The sequence below is a fragment of the Dipodomys spectabilis genome, unplaced genomic scaffold (genome assembly GCF_019054845.1).
Source record: "Dipodomys spectabilis isolate Male_0828 unplaced genomic scaffold, ASM1905484v1 ptg000175l, whole genome shotgun sequence".
Taxonomy (NCBI): domain Eukaryota; kingdom Metazoa; phylum Chordata; class Mammalia; order Rodentia; family Heteromyidae; genus Dipodomys; species Dipodomys spectabilis.
The window spans coordinates 21,129,399-21,145,827 of NW_024870852.1; the positions used below are offsets into that span (position 1 = coordinate 21,129,399).

General features: G+C 48.7%; 1 protein-coding gene across 11 annotated transcripts in view; it reads right to left on the minus strand.

Moving 5' to 3' along the window:
* Zmynd8 (zinc finger MYND-type containing 8) overlaps positions 1-16,429 on the minus strand; it is an 89,608-nt gene that overhangs the window by 36,537 nt on the left and 36,642 nt on the right. For 10 of the 11 annotated variants that reach the window (XM_042694508.1, XM_042694502.1, XM_042694501.1 and 7 more), the window contains 6 exons: positions 9,809-10,027; positions 7,030-7,143; positions 5,502-5,594; positions 4,309-4,396; positions 1,698-1,753; positions 642-719 (listed from right to left, as the gene is read on the minus strand). In XM_042694508.1, the coding sequence (XP_042550442.1) occupies positions 642-719; positions 1,698-1,753; positions 4,309-4,396; positions 5,502-5,594; positions 7,030-7,143; positions 9,809-10,027 (648 nt within the window). The remainder of the gene's footprint in view (positions 1-641; positions 720-1,697; positions 1,754-4,308; positions 4,397-5,501; positions 5,595-7,029; positions 7,144-9,808; positions 10,028-16,429) is intronic. The other variant, XM_042694510.1, reaches the window with a different exon arrangement.

Genomic DNA, 16,429 nt, shown 5'->3' on the forward strand with positions numbered 1-16,429 from the left:
AGGCAGAGAGGCCTACAGGATGTTGTGCTTCTCGCCTTACTCTCCCAGTCTTGCTGTCTCCAAACCTGCATCCTCACCACCTTATGCACATGTGTGCATGCACACACATGTGAGTGCACGTGTACACACACACACACAGTGTACCTCTGTCCATAAAACAACAAGCCCTGAAATCAATGCCCAATGAGGACATTCTACCCTGAGAACCACAATGGAGTGACTGAAACATTCCACTAGGAAAGCATTTCCAAGCCCACATACAGAAACAGACAGACACAGGCACAGGCACAGGCACAGGCACAGGCACAGGCACAGGCACGCGCACGCGCACACACACACACACACACACACACACACACACGTCCCACCATGACTGGCAAGTGACACTCACGGGGCTCTGGTCATGTTCTTCAGCCTCGTGTCTCTCCTAGGGGGTACTCTGACGCCCACCTGCAGCCAGCCCGGGTACCACAACCTTCAGATCATGAAGTCTGTCCTGCCAGGACTCTACCTAGCCACCTGTCTTCATCTGTAGGATTCATCCACATTCTCACCTCCCAGGCCCTGGAGAGGGCTGTCTTGGGGACCACACAAGGCACAGAGGGCTTATAAATGAAACAAGGAAAGGGGAATCCACTCACACAAGGCTCACAAAACCAGTTGTCTCGTTTCTGGCAAGCTGCTAGGTAACATTCTGGACATACTTCGATTTCATTCATCTGGAAAGCAAAAGGGTATTAGATGGTATTGCTGGGAAGGCCTCACATCTGGCTTCCCTGAATAAATGTTTGATAATGTTTTCAAGCATTCAGGCTTTGATTTGGTTTTCTTTTGCTCTATTTTTAAAGAGACTGGTTCTTTCTATGTTGCTCAGGTTAGCCGAGAACTTGTGACACTCCAGCCTGCTGGGATGTCAGGTGTGGACCACCACGCTGGGCTTGTTTGTTGGTTTTGAAGGGTAAGATGAACTGAAACCCAGCAAGAATACAGTGGAGAAGCAGCCACCACGGCAACCTGTGTATCACCTGATCTATGCCACCATGGCCTTCCAGACCAAAGTGACAGCTGAGCCACCAGGCCCACAACCTCGCAGTCCACACAACAGTGAACATTTCTTCCCCAAATACCCGTAGGGCTACACTGAGACATGACCAAGGAAACCTAACACTTGGCAACTTCCTTCCAGCCACCAAGCTGGCCCATGCCCACCTCCCTGAGGACAGAGTTCCAGAGTACAGAGTCATTACTGCATAACCCACTGTCCCGCATCATTTCCACTAGTGACACTCAAAATTCAACCCCATACGAGTGTCCTTTCCCTGCTTAAGACAGGACGCCTCCTGGAGGAAGAGCCATGCCCAGGGCTGTGGGCCTGCAGGCAACTTGATCTGTGTGTGAAGCTGTGAGGAAGCTGTGAAACAGTGGCAGTCCCTTCTGAGCCAGCACTTCTCCATTCCCCACTCATGACCACCCAACTGCCTCTGGAAGGGGACCCAAGGGCCCCTGTCTCCAGGCCACCAAGCACAGGGCCAATGGCAGAAATGTCCACTATCTGGTCAACCAACAAAAGGCTTCACCATAGGGTGCCCAGCCTGCTGTCTGCGCTGCTGCCACACGGGGCGCTGTTTATGCCTCAGCAGATCAGGAGATGGCCCAACCCTCCCTGTGCCCCAGGACAGCAGGAACCTCATACGTACCTCGTGCTCACAGATTTTGATGACGACTTTCGCTATTTGCGTCAACTTGTGATTTCCTAAGAGAATGAGAAAACAGAACTAATAATATTTATCGGAACAAAAAAAAGAAAACAGGATAATCTAATAGAGACAGATGACACTCTTAACTTGGGTCTATACATCCACTAATGCCCTTTATAACTTGTTTTCCCCAGGAGTCAGTTTAAAAGGCTAAAATCTAGAAGTTTAGTCTAGCTTCTCACATGGGTTCAAGTGATTGATTTCACCCATCAAAACTGATGAAGCTCTGATGCAGACAGGTCCTCCTGCAGACCAGGGATTTTCTTTTTGCCAGTCCTGGGGCTTGAGCTCAGGGTCTGGGACACTGTTCCTGAGCTCCTTTTGCTAAGGTGAACTCTCTACCACTTGAGCCACAACACTACTTCTGGCTTTTTTTTTTTTAATTGAAGATAAGAATCTCACAGACTTTCCTGCCCAGACTGGCTTTGAATTGTGATCCTCGTATCTCAGCCTCCTGCATAGCTAGGATTACAGGCTTGAGCCACCGGCACCCGGCTCAGACTTGTACTGGAGAAATGCCATGATAATCTACAGGATCTCCTTAACAGAAAGAAACACAGCCCGGCTGTAAGCCCAGAAGGAAGGGATGTCACAGAGCAGCTCGGCCATTCCTGCCTGGTGCTGGTGACGACACCAGGAAGGCAGAACTCACTGAGGACTGAGCCAACATCAGCAGCGCTGTCTCCATGACAACATGCGGCCATGCAGGTGAGCATGGGTTCTGAGTCCAACTCTCCAAAGACAGTGGAAAGGCCATCCACCCTCTCTCTCCCTCTCTTCATCCTCTCCCCCTACCGCCCCAACATATACACAGCCTAAAATTTGTGGCTTCCCAGAAAACACCTGATGGCAGGACTTGACCTCTGTGGACTTATCTTGTCCACACAAATTCTCAATGTCCAGTGGCTCCCTCTTCCCCTCTGGCCTCAGAAGGGTTAACGCAGTGTGTATGCTTAAAGCAGACTCTCAGCCATTCACAAAGCCTTTCCTAAGCCCATCTGTGCAGGGAAGACAGATGCCAGCCCTTGGAAGAGCCCAGTACCCACTGAGAGTGACAAGTGCCTGAGCAGAGGCAGGGTGAGGGTCCCTCACGAGATCTCCCGGCCAGACCTGGGCTGGCAGACAAGGCTCTCAAGGACTGAAGGACAAGGAGAAGCCATCCAGGCCAAGGGGGCACAGAACTTCCAGGCAGAGAACACTAGAACCAGGGTGGAAGGACACTGAAAGATCTGGCCAGCCAGAAGGAAGACAGGGAAGGCTGGGGGTGAAGGGGTAGGGGGTGAAGGGGGGGGGGTGGAGGATGGAGGGGAGAGACAGGAGAGGCCAAGGAGGATGGTTTGAATGAAAATTCTCCTCCATGCTGGCCAGAAATTGCTATCTAATTCTCAAAGTTCAGGAAAGAGAGAATGACCCTGAGAAGAAAGAGCTCTTGCAATTGAACAGTAAAAAAGCATAAATACTCAGTTTTTGGAAATGAGCAAAAGGTTGAATTTCACTTCTCGCAAAAATTAAATTACTACAGGTACACAAATAGATACCCGGTATCAAAATAATTGAAGGGGGAAAAAGAGGCAAATTACACCTAGTAAACCGCACCTTCCAAAATGGCCAAAATCAGAAAGACAGAAAGCCCCAAGTGTAAGCAAGACTGTGAAACATCCAGAATCCTCGCCCAGTTAGGAAGCTGTGAAACGGTACAGCCACTCGCAAGGACAGGTTAGGCAAACCATTTTATGAAGCTGAGCATCAACCTGTGCAGTGAGCCAGCACCATTCCCAGGAAAGCAGGGGTCTGGAGTCTCCAACTGTTCCCACCTACCCCCCCACCCAGCTTTTCTCCAAAGTGACCTCAACACCTGCCACTGCTCCTGAAGTTTGTGGGGACCCAAGGTCAGCTATTGTAAAAAGTGGGGCCTGACTTTAGAGTAGCTTTGTTCCAATAATCTATAGTTGAGCAGTTTCAGCACAAACAAGACGGTTTCTGAAATTCGGGTGGGCCCAAGGTTTTTAACTCTTCATTACCATCAACTAGGTGAACGCATCCACTGTGGGACATGGATGAAAAGGAAAACCACTCAGCAGTGAAAAAGGAACAGATGGACAAATGCACACACAACATCTGGTTGAATCCTGGTAGTATTTGTGTGGCAAAGCAATGGACAAGAAAGAATATAATGTCTGTGACTCAGTGTATAGGAGATTCCAAGATCACAGAAGGCAGAACAGCTGGTTTCTAGAACCCAGTTATCTGTTAGGGATCAGGTAGAAACTGACCAAGTTAGGCTGTCTTTGGGGGCTGTCAATACACATTTGTCCTTCAATGTTTTTAGGGCTAGAAACGAAACTTAGTGACAAGAGCACTTAACTCCGAACACATTCAAGCAATCGATACCAAAGTAAGAGCAGCAGTACCACACAGCTTAGAGGCCCTGGAGATCTCCGCTCAAAGGCCGATGATGCGGCTATTCCCGGGTGCTGGCTCTGGCTTGATGCTCAAGGCGGAAGGGCACACCCAGAACGCTCCCTGCCTGTGGAGCCTCTCAGCCACTCACCGCCATTATAAATGATGCAGTTGTGTAAAATCCACTTGGCGTCAGCCAGAAAGGCCTCGGTGCAGCCGTACATTTTCTTCTTCGCATTCTGGGAAGACAAACCATAAGCGTCATTGCCAGTACAAACCACCCCTGAGGTAGAATCCATGGCCTCCCATCTCCCACTGCTCAGTAGTCATCCACCAGCCTCATCCATGATACTCAAGGTTTCTGAGAGCTGGAGCCCTATAAAAATGCACTTCAACATTGATGGCCAGGTCCCGAGCTCTCGGTACTCCATGGGGTATTTGATATATTGTCTCCACTTTATTGCTCTGCTTTATGCAAGAGGAAAACAGGCACAGTACTGTGAAACCTGAAGCTAGGCTTACATCCCTGTCTTTTTTGATTACACACAACCATGTGCAATTCCCCAATCAGATTAGAATTTACCATTTGGTTCTTGTGAACGCACGCTTTGCATTCCATTCATGATGCTGGTACTAGGGCTTAACTCAAGGTCTGAGCACTATCCCTTAGCTTTCTTGCTCAAAGCTGGTGCTCTACCGTTTGAGCTATTCCTCTACTTTCAACTTTGAGATGGTTCACTGGAGATAAGAGTCTCATGAACTCTCCCTGCCCACGCTGGCCTCAAACCACAATCCTCCAATCTCAGCCTCCTGAGTGGTTAGGATTACAGGCATGAGCACCTGCACTCAGCAAGCACTGCATGCATGCTTTCCATTCCCAACTCAACAGGGAGCCGCCCCTGGGAACCTGACTGTGGGTGTCATACATGTTAATTTTCAGTATGGATTTTTCATGTGAACTTTGAAAAATATTCTTAGGCATTACAGAAATAGCCTTCTCAGGCAATACGTCCGTTCTAAGAAGCTACATCTTTACTGCTAATCTGAAAGTTTCCCAGACACTTGATTTTCTCTTCTTCCTTCCTGCTGCTCTCATTAGCACTTGGGAAGAAAGATCTCAGGGGAGGAGGAGGAGCGGCAATCAATCATCAAATCCCTAAGAAGCTTCCATGACTCATTCGGGAAACAAGGGTCACACAGGGGTCTGTGGAAGAAGTGGCAGGTGGTGAACTCAAAACCGCACAGGTCCATGCAGGTAAGCACTCTAACTTGAAGTGGGGATGGGAAGGGAGGGAGGACTCTGAGCCCTGGGCTCAGCAGCCAGGCTCTTTGATGGAAGCCAACCTTTTCCAATGTGCAAAGATCCATGGGGTGGAAAATGTATTCAGCATAGTCAGGATGCTGCTCCAGCGGCACAGGCTTCTGGAACGCATCTGTCTGCAAGAGAGAAGACACACAGGCGTGGTCCCTTCACTGCTATGGAAGGCCCAGAACTGCACACAACCAGGGGTTCTGAAAGATGGTTCAGAATACAGCACAAAGATAGCCATCATAGAGGACCTTGGAAAGCTCCAAATGGGTCCATCCTCGAAACCTGCACTGTCCTGAAAATCATCCCAGGCCCAGCTGAAATTGTTTTGGTTTTGTCGTTTGCTTCGTGTGGCATAGATCCAACTTACAGGTTCTGTTCTTGCCCCTGGCTGACACATGATCTATCAATACATTAGACAGGGACCTTGAAGAATAGTGGACACCCCTGCACACGCCCAGGAGCAAAACTGAGGATGAAATCCAGCTATAACGAGCGATACCACAGCACACAGTCACCAATGCCAACAGATAAGATTTTTATCCTGATCCATTTGCTTAGGCCCTACTTGAATCTACTCAAGGAACCAGCCTGGTTCGTTGTAGATTTGTGGTACCTACTTATCAGTTCAAGTGATCTAGAGGATTTAATGAAATACTAAGCTTCTACACAAGCAAGGCTTCTAGCAGGCTAGCATCTGTACATAAGCCTTCTTTTATCCAGAATGAAAGTCAATCTGCTGTATACTAAAAGCATACTTCAGGCTAGGTGCCAGTAGCTCACCTGTGTAATCCTACAGCTACTCAAGAGGCTGAGATCTGAGGATCAAAGTTTATTGCCAGCTTGGGCAGGCAAGTCTGTGAGAGACTCTTATCTCCAACTAACTAGCAAAAAGCTGGAAATGGAAGTGTGGCTTACGTGGTAGAAAGTGTCAGCTTTGAGAAACTGACCAAGGGAGAACACAAAGGCCTATGTTCAAGCCCCAGCATTAGCCAGATCAGTGAGGGATGGATAGATGCTCCAGCCAGCACACTACATTGTGCACCTTGACGGCTGAAAGGTGTTGCCCAGCCATCAGACTTCCCAAAAGGTACCGAAACTACCCTCCACATCCCATCTCCAGACTGAAAGAATGGGCCATCCAGAGCCTACCCTTCGTGGAAATGTCCCCGTGGCAGTTTACTAGAAGGTTGCATCATGGGGCCTTGGCTTATAAATAGACTGGGTGACACTTGTTTCTCATGGGAGGAGAGTTTCACAAATGCCAGGAAAAGAGCAGAAAATTCTTCCCCGGCCAACAGGAAATGAAGTCTCATTTCCTAGTCCACCAGAAATTGAAGTCCCCACCTCCAAAGGCACACAACGTACTCACTGCTGAGAATCAATCAACAGAATACCATGGCATTTACGTTTCTGAATGAGTGTGAATATCCAGGCAGGTCCAAAGAGTGTGCGGAGTTTGCCCGAGAAGCCAGGCTTCCACAGACCATGTGAGATGCTAAAAGAACAGAAGGAAGGGTAGCGTCTGCTTTACGCTTGCACCAGCAGGAGCTTTCTCCTTACCCCGGGCTGCTTCATTTTCTGAATGGCAAACTTGAGCAGGTAGGACAGTTGTTCAATGGTGAGCATTGTCATGGCTTTGCTTTGGGTCTCGATGCACTCTGCTACTGTAATCTTCTACAAGTCAAAAATCATAATACACAGATGCAGTTAGAAAAACAGACAGGACTAGCCATGCATTAATTCTCCTTCTACTTTTTCTCCCCCTTAAAAAAAAATTCCCATCTAAACATGAAGAGCTGTTTAGCTGGGCAAGGAGGTATCCATCTCTGGGACCAACTTGTACAAACAGTATTTGCATCTTGTACTGGATTGGCCAATAAAGAAGACATCATTTGCATGTTGTACTGGATTGGTCAGTAAAATGAACAGCATTTGTATGTTATACCATTGGTTAGTAAAACAGGATAGCATCTCCATGTCGAGCCAGGTGTTTTCCTAGCTCATGGAGACAGGAGCTGATCTGAGAAAGGTGTGGGCAGATGCCATCTGGACAATCACCAGTGCTGTAACCCTTGGATCTCAAGACTGGGAAGTAAAAGGAAGGCCCACAGGTTCACCAAGGTGACCTCCCTGCTCACTGTCTGCATCTTCCAGGGGTCCTGCGTTCAGGAGCCTGGCAGGGCATCTAAAATTAACAGGGCAGTCACAAACAGACTGAGCTTCAGAGGACAGAGCTGTGCCAATAGTTAAATAGGACTTTGTTCTGTCCCTACTAATGGGAACCTATTCAGGCTGCTCTGGAAATCTCTCAAAGGGGCACAGCCTCACTGTCTACATCCACAGGCAATAACTTGTCATTTTGTAAAAGAAGTTCCCATCTTAAGCAACCCAGATAAGAGTCTCAGCAACCCAGATAAGGGGCTCTTCTGTGTAAGTCTGGAACCACATGTTAAGGATTTGGGTGGCAGTGACAATGAAACCAGGAGACTTCATTATCATCAGGAAAAGCTCTTAGAGCACTGGGCACTGAGAGGTGGAAGTTCACCACCCTTCCGTCTCCTGTGTCTGGCAGACAAGACACTGATTGGCTGAGAACAGTACAAGGCACGCGATCTAATTGCCTGATGGCAGGGGCCTGAAGCCTCCCAGCCTTCCAGCTGCTGGCTTTGCCAAATAATACCTGGAAGAAACAGGGGCCTCTGAAGTATAGATGAAGTATTCCTTGAACCCAGCATGTTTCCAGCTACTGCTCACCTGTCATTCCCTCCCTCCTTCCCGATCTGACACCTTCCCCCTGCCTGACAGGGTCTGCCGTCCCCACAGACGCTCACCAGTAAACCCAACGACAAGTCAGTGGGAGCGATGGGTAAGCAAGGAACCTGGTGCTGGTGGCTCACACCTGTAATCCTAGGAATCTGTCTACACACACCACAGAGCTGAGTCCTCCATGGCGATCAAGGCCGTGGGGATGGGGAGGCTGGTCCTCCCTAGGGACTCCTGCCACATGGGAGGATTACAAGTTGTAGAGTGTTGGCCACCTTTCACAAGAAACTAGCATCATCCACAGAGGACAATCTACCCCGCAGAGCGTCTACCTGGCACTGTCAGTGAAGAGCTGGTCAACACAAAGGCAAATTGGTGAAGGCTCCCAGGCACTCACGTGTGGAGAGTAAGGTCATGGAGGACATTAGTCTCAGAAGGTACAGACAGCGGGTCTGGTGAGAAGTCACAAGTCAGGGAGCCTCTACTGTCCTCTAGTGACAAGGCCTAGAGGTCTAATTTGCTCTCCTCTCTCTCTTATCCTTCTCCTTCCTTTGCACAGATGTGGCACCAGAGACTTAATCCTGGGACTCGATTGGGGATTTTTATTACACTAAAGGTACCTGGGCGATTTTCCATTTCATACACAGAAAGCTTCCTCATCTGAGAGGTACTATGGAAGGCAAGAGACACTCTACACGATTAACTTGGTAAACGAACATTCCAGCATTCAAAAAAACCCACTGCCAAAGCGGAAGCCACGTAAACACAGGGTAAATCTCGAGCAGTGGCTCAGGGCTTTGTGGCAGGAAGACACCGGGGGGGGGAGGGGGTGGGGGTACCATCAAGGCAGGCCAGGATGCGGGCAAGGTGTTCCCAGGTGGCTGCGAGGCTCTCTGCCCACTCAGCTCTTCTTCCACTGTCTTCCCATGGCAATGTGGCTTCCAGGCCTGGGCCTGTCAAGGAGACTCGGTGTCTGCTGAAATGTCTCGTTTGATTTGTTTTTTCTCCCCTCTCATTTACTTTATTCAGGCACTTGTCTTCTGTTGGGAGGGTCGTCATCCATGCAGTTCTGTTTGTGTTCCAAGGAATGTGTGCTGGGTGAACAGATGCATCAGATGGCTGCCGCGCAGGCATCACCCCAAAACTGGTCTTCCTGGATTGACTCCTACCGGCGATTCAATGAGGCAGCAGGAAAAACATCCAAGAAAGGGGGACAGAACACCAGATCTCTCCCAAAACACGCAGGAACAAGGTTTAGAAGTTCACTTCCCAGGCATTTGCTACAGAAGGAGCAGAGGCAGCTGCAGATTTCAAAGCCATCCGGGGATTCGTGAAGCAGCGGAAGCCATGACAACAAGGCAAATCATCTTCCCAAGAGCGGCTGGGCGGCAGCCAGGGCAGACGCTGGTCCGCAGGGAGGGGAGGGGCGGCTCGGACAGAGCAGACAAGAAGGCCAGAAATTTCTCTTTTTTTTCCCCCCTTTTGGGATTATGTGCAAATGTCAAACTGAAAGGAAGAAAGAGAAAGGAAGAGGAAACGAGGCAGGTAAGGTGAATTCATTCGTCAGGGAACTAACCTCACATTCAGGACAAAACCAGTCCCCCTCTGGTTCCGATGTCAGTCTCAGACACTTAGCGTGATAAACCCGGGGACAGAGCTCACAGCAAAGGACTTGGCCTTCCCGGTGACAGACCCAGCAGTAGAAATCATTCCGTCCATCCTGCGGTACAACATCAACAGGGTCTGTGGTGAGTGGCTGCTTCATATAGTAAAACGGACCATGTCTTAGTTCTGACTGAAATGTAGGCAAGAAAGACAGGCGGGGTTTCAAAACAAATGTGCATCATCAGCAGGAATTTGAACAAGTAAATCACAGTGCCTCATCCCCCCCACTCCCCACCAGCCACACTAGCTCGGGTCACTCTGTTCCAGGTAGCATGAGGGACCGGTTAGATTGGGGAAGGGGAGGGGTGTCCTCCCAACCTGTTATTTGGAAAGGCCAGGCCTTAAAGGCCAGCATCAAGTTACTGGGCAGCCCTAAGAATACCTGGCTTTTTATCTCTACCATTAATAACCAGCTAGCTGGAGGACCCTGGCTGTGGTTCTTCACAACCCCCAGTTTTCTCATCTGTAAAATGAAGCTGGCAACGGCTAACCTTGGGGTGCTATGTTGACATTCAGTGGGTGAACAAGGGTGTGAATCCAACTCCATGGATAACTATGGTTATCCATCTTACTAATAGGATCAAGAGCCCAGTATATACATGTTCAGTCTTCCACAGTTAACGTGTACGGCAATTTACCCAGATTCTCTAAGTTACAGGCAACTGGAGAAGGCGGATTTGGGTCAACAAACCATGACTGTGTGTTTTGTTTTTGAAGTCCACCTGTGGCGCAGAAAGTACAGATTCCTAAGGCTGGATTGGTGAGAGGACAGGTCCCCTCCAAACAAGAGACACAGTTCTTATCTGCACCCATCCATGGGAACCAGAACTCTTCCTATCCCAACATGTCAGATGAGAACTGTTCCTCTAAAACCCTGTACAATATACAATAAAAGCCACACTCCAAACACAGAAATCACAGTGAAAAAACTTAGTACAAAAATGTCCATCAGGGGCTGGGAAGGTGGCTCAGTGGTAGAGCGCTTGCCTTGCATGCCTGAGGCCCTGGGTTCCATTCCTCAGCACCACATAAGAAAAAAGAAAAAAGCTGGAAGTGGCTCTGTGGCTCAAGTGGTAGAGCGCTAGCCTTGAGCTGAAAAGCTGAGGGACAGCGCCCAGGCCCAGAGTTCAGGCCCCACGACCGGACCCCTCCCCCCCCCGCCCCCAAAAAAAGATGTCCATCAAGCTGAGCGCCAGTGGCTCACGCCTGTAATCCTAGCTACTCAGGAGGCTTGAGATCTGAGGATCACAGTTCAAAGGCAGCCAGGGCAGTAAAGTCCGTGAAACTCTTATCTCCCATAAACCACTAGAAAACCAGAAGTGACGCTGTCGCTCAAGAGGTAGAGTGCTCGCCTTGAGCTGAAGAGCGCAGGGACAGTGCCCAAGCCCAGAGTTCAAGCTCCACAACCAACAACAACAACAAAAAGTCCATCAAATACCAATGTGAGCCAGGTACCAGTAGCTCATGCCTATAATCCAAGCTACTTAGGAGGAGACAGCCCAGGAAAATCTGTGAGACTTTTGTGGGGGGGGTGGGGGGGGTGGGGGTGGGGTGTTGTTTGTTTGTTTTGCTGGTCGTGGGGTCTGAACTCTGGGCCTGGGCGCTGTCCCTCAGCTCTTCAGCTCTTTAGCTCAAGGCTAGCGCTCTACCACTTGAACCACAGCACCACTTCTGGCTTTTTTTTTTTTTTTTTTGGCTTATGTGGTGCTGAGGAATTGAACCCAGGGCCTCATGCATGCAAGGCAAGGACTCTACCACTGAGCCACCTTCCCAGCCCCAACCTTGAGACTTTTATCTCTAGTAAACTACCAAAAAGAAAAAAGAATATAAAAGGCCAGAAGTGGAGGTGTGGCTCCCATGTCAACCTGGTGACCAGCTGTGTGACCTGCTGTGTGACCTTCAGAAAGCTACAACCTCCAATCCTTAACAAAAACTAGGATGGTTTAGCCACATCCCTATTACTGACCCTTGTCTGTTTGGGGGGGATGCTTTTTCTACCTTTAGCCTAGGTTTTGGTTGGTTCATTGGAGATAGAATTGAGGACTTTCCTTCCTCGGCTGGCTCTGGGTCTTGCTTGCTCCTCAGCTGCCTGAGCAGCTGGGATTATAGCCGTGAGCCACCCACCTGGCTCGGCTCCTGTTATCTACCTTTTAATGCACACCACTGTACAAGTTTCTTTTGTGGTCCCGGGATGAAAAGCTTCGCTTCCTCTCTGAAGGCCTCTGCGGGTAGTATTTGGTGTTTACAAGAGGGGATCTTTGCCTAGATGTTCTAGAGGATGATGGTTTGAACACGGGCACCTTGATACAGTGTTGAGACCGGCTTCATATTTAAACAATTCAAATAGTTTTTTGTTTACTGACTGAAAATCACATTGTTTCTCGGAAACATCAGTCCTGTCTGTTCATACCTAATACTTGTGCTTTTCTTCTTGCTTTTTGTTGTCTTCTTTGTGGCCATGAGATAAACCCAGGGCCTCACACATTCTAGGTACGTACTTGACCTTTGACTTTCTTTTTTTGTTGATACTGGAGATTTGAATTCAGGGCCTAACAGCTTGCTAAGCAGATGCTCTACCACTTGAGCCACATCCCCATCCCAATTTTTTTGTTTTGATTACTTTTTCAGATAGATTCTCTTTTTGGGGGGCAAAGGACAGAGCCCACGGTTTAACTACACCTTAAGCAAATCTGGGATTCTACACACAAGCCATCATACTCAAATTACTTGTTAAAATGGGGCCTCCCTAATTGATGCTCAGGCTGACCTCTGCCTTCCAAGTAGCTGGGGCTACAGGAATGAGCTACCACCTCTTTTTCCTCACTTTAGAAGCCTGGAGCTCCGGGCTCTAAAAGCAGACACTGCAGGCAGCCTGTGTCTTGTTCTCAGCTTTTATTTGTGAGGCTTTAATGTTCCCAAAATGTCTGGCAGCCTCACAGAAGCTCATGTACCAATCTCTCTAAACCTCTGCTCTCCTGTCACACAAGCAATTAGCTATGTGAGCCCAGACTCACGTTCTTGTGTCATTCACCTTTGAACTCTACCTGCTTTCTAAGGGATGACATCACCACACTGACCTTTCTTCCCAGGGTGCCCTGCCTGCCATGTCTTGGCCCAGGCTGCCCCTTTCTGTTTTTGTTGTTGGTCATGAGGCTTGAACTCGAGGGCGCTGTCCCTGAGCTCTTTCATTCAAGGTTAGTGCTCTACTACATTGAGCCATAGCGACACTTCTGGTTTTCTGGTGGTTCATAGGAGGTTAAGAGTCTCATGGACTTTCCTGCCCTGACTGACATTGAACTGTGAGCCTCAGATCAAAGCCTCCTAAGTAGCAGGGATTACAGGCGTAAGCCACTAGCACCCAGCATCCGCACTTCACTTTCTCCTGGTAAACCTGACAGGTATGGAGTGGGGTAGATATTATTAGTTTTTTTTGTTGTTGTTTTTGTTTTTTTGGTCTGGTTGTGGGACCTGAACTCTAGGCCTGGGTGCTGTCCCTCAGGTCTTCAGCTCAAGGCTAGCGCTCTACCACTTGAGCCATAGCACCACTTCTGGCTTTTTTTCTTTTTGCTTATGTGGTGCTGAGGAATTGAACCCAGGGCCTCAGGCATGCAAGGCAAGCGCTCTACCACTGAGCCTCCTTCCCAGCCCCAACTATTAGTTTTTTATAACAGGTGGGGAAATTCAGCCACAAACAACTAATCTGACATCTGAGCCTAGAGCCAGGACTTGAACTTGGTCTCCCAGCCACCTCTCTCCTCTGTAGACACCACCCAAGAATGACCCCTTCGGACAGCATGCTCTGTAATTCAGAGGAACACGATGGAGAAAAACAATCCTGGCTATCATCTCAACACTCAAGAGGCTGAAGCAGGAAGCTGTAGGATGGAGGCCAGCCAGGGCCAGACAGCAAGACGCCATCTTGAGAAAGCTGGAGCTCTGAAAAGTAGGAGGACTGCAGGAGGGGACAGAATGGCACCTGGTCAGGACTCTCAAGCTTAACACCAGTGACTGCTGGGCAGTTCCTATGGGCAACAGCACCCGTGAGACCTAGTGAGACCATCATGCACACAAACCACTGTCACCCATGGTGACAGTGCCATGTGCTCCATTCCCCGGAGCGCAAAACTATCCTGGGCTGAAAACTGCCATCCAGAAAGTCTGCAGAGCTAGCTGCTTTCCACAGGGGGGGAAGAGAAGGAAAAACTTTACGGATGAAGGAAGTAGAAGTACCGCTAATTGAAGTGGGGCATCTTAGGATTTTACCACAAGCATTGTAATAGAGTGGTAAATCTGACTGGCAACCTGACTACCTTCTAATGTTAGTAATAGTACAGGGAAGCCATGAAGACCTCAATAAGTCCTGGGATGGTAATATATGGCTGTAATCCTAGCCCTGGGGATGCTGAGGCAGGAGGATTGGGAGTTGAAGGCCAGCCTGGGAGACCCTATTTGCTTCATTAATAAATACATAAAATAACAAATAGAAATGAAATAATAATATGTGGGGGAAATCGAACAGCAACAACTCAAACAAATAAATAATAGAATGACAAAATGTGAGGGAATCTAACAGCTACTACTCCCCTAATCTGCCACCCAGGTGGCTGGGTGGCTGACTACAACTGGGATATTTTTTTTTAATTGTTTTTGTAGTCTGAGTGCTGAGGATTGAACACCATCCAGAGAACTGATCCCTCAAAATTAAGTCTCCTCTAGGCTCCTCCCCGGCCCATTTGGGAGTGGGTGTCCCCAGGAGCCACAAGGACAACTGGACTACCCCACCCTCTTCAAGAGGCCTAGCTGCCACTGCTACTCATGACTTTCACCTGCTACTTGGAAGGCTGAGATCTGGAGGATCTTTCTAGCCTCGGCAGGAACCCCCCAAAAGCCAGAAGTCGAGCTGTGGCACAAATGGTAGAACACCACCCTTGAGTGAAACTGCTAAGGGACAGTGCACAGGCCCTGAGTTCAAGCCCCAGTACCAGCACGCACGCACAGAGCAGATCTGCCTCGTTACTCTCCTTGTTGATCAGACCAGATATTATTCTCCTATCTGCTTCTTCTAAGTATTTCCAACTCCATAATCTGATAACAAATATGGACTTTTTTTTTGCTGGTTTTGGGGCTTCAATTTGGGGCCTGGGCACAGTCCCTGAGCCTCTTTGTACTCTAGGCTATCGCTCTACCACTTGAACCACAACACCATTTCCAGCTTTTTCTAGTAGCTTATTGAAGATAAGAGTTTCATGGACTTTCCTGCTCAGGCTAGCCTCAGATCTCAGCCTCCTGAGTAGCTAGGATTACAGGCGTGAGCCACCAGTGCCCAGCTACACATGGAGAGATCCATAAAGAAGAGTAAATCATTCCAGGTAAAATGAATTACAATCCCTACTCCACCTCATACGTAAGGCGTGTAACCAGCCTGACAGCAAAGCAGACAGGCTGCGACATACGCTGTGAGGAGATAATTACAGGTTAAAGAACCAACGTGCCTATTCCCCAGCCCTAGCCACAGGGTTGCTTAACAAGAAAATGGCCAAGAGCTGCTCACTCATTCCTGAAACACCTGCGCCTATCCTGGCGGAGGCTGCTAAAACCAAACAGGGCTCCATAAAGAAAACAAACAGGTGAGCCTTGGCAGGCCAGTCTCTACTGCAAGTATTGTAGTGTAAAATCAGACCCCACACCTAAAATGAATGTGGCTGGGTGCCAATAAAACTTTATCTATAAAAACAGGCTCCTAGCTGGATGCTGGTGGCTCACGCCTATCATCCTAGCTACTCAGGAGGCTGAGATCTGAGGGTGGCAGTTCAAAGCCCTTCTAGGCAAGAAAGTCCATAAGACTTATCTCTTAAAAAAAAAAAAAAAAAAACAACTCAGAAAACCAGAAGTGGCGCTGTGGCTCAAGTGGTAGAGTGCTAGCTGAAGAGCTGAGGGACAGAGTCCAGGCCCAGAGTTCAAGCCCCAAAACCGACCAAAAAAAACAAAAACAAAAAACAAAAGCAAAACAGGCTCCTCAGCCAGGTGTGGTGGTACATGCCTATAATCTCTGCACTGCGGAAGCAAAGGCAGGAGAATTGAAAGTTCAAGGCCAACTTGGACTACATAGGAAAACCCTGTTTCCAAAAAACAAAAACAAAAAGAAACAAAAAACAAAAAAACAAAGGCCAGGTGGCAGTGGCTCACACCTGTAATCCTAGCTACTCAGGAAGGTGAGATCTGAGGATCACTGTTCAAAGACAGCCTAGGAAAATCTCTGAGACCCTTTTCTCCAACTAACCACCACAAAACTGGAAGCGCTGCTATGGCTCAAAGTAGTAGAGCACTAACCTTGAGTGAAAGACCTCAGGGAGAAGAACAGTGCCTAAGCCCTGAGTTCAAACCCCACAATAGACCCCCCCCCCCCCGCAAAAAAAGTGTTTACAAGCTCTCTTCCCTGCCCCGCCCAAAGTGCCCCATACACCCTGACAGATCACAGATGAGCAGGAAGAACTGCAAGAAACAAGTGTGTCTTTGCTGGGCCAAGTCTATG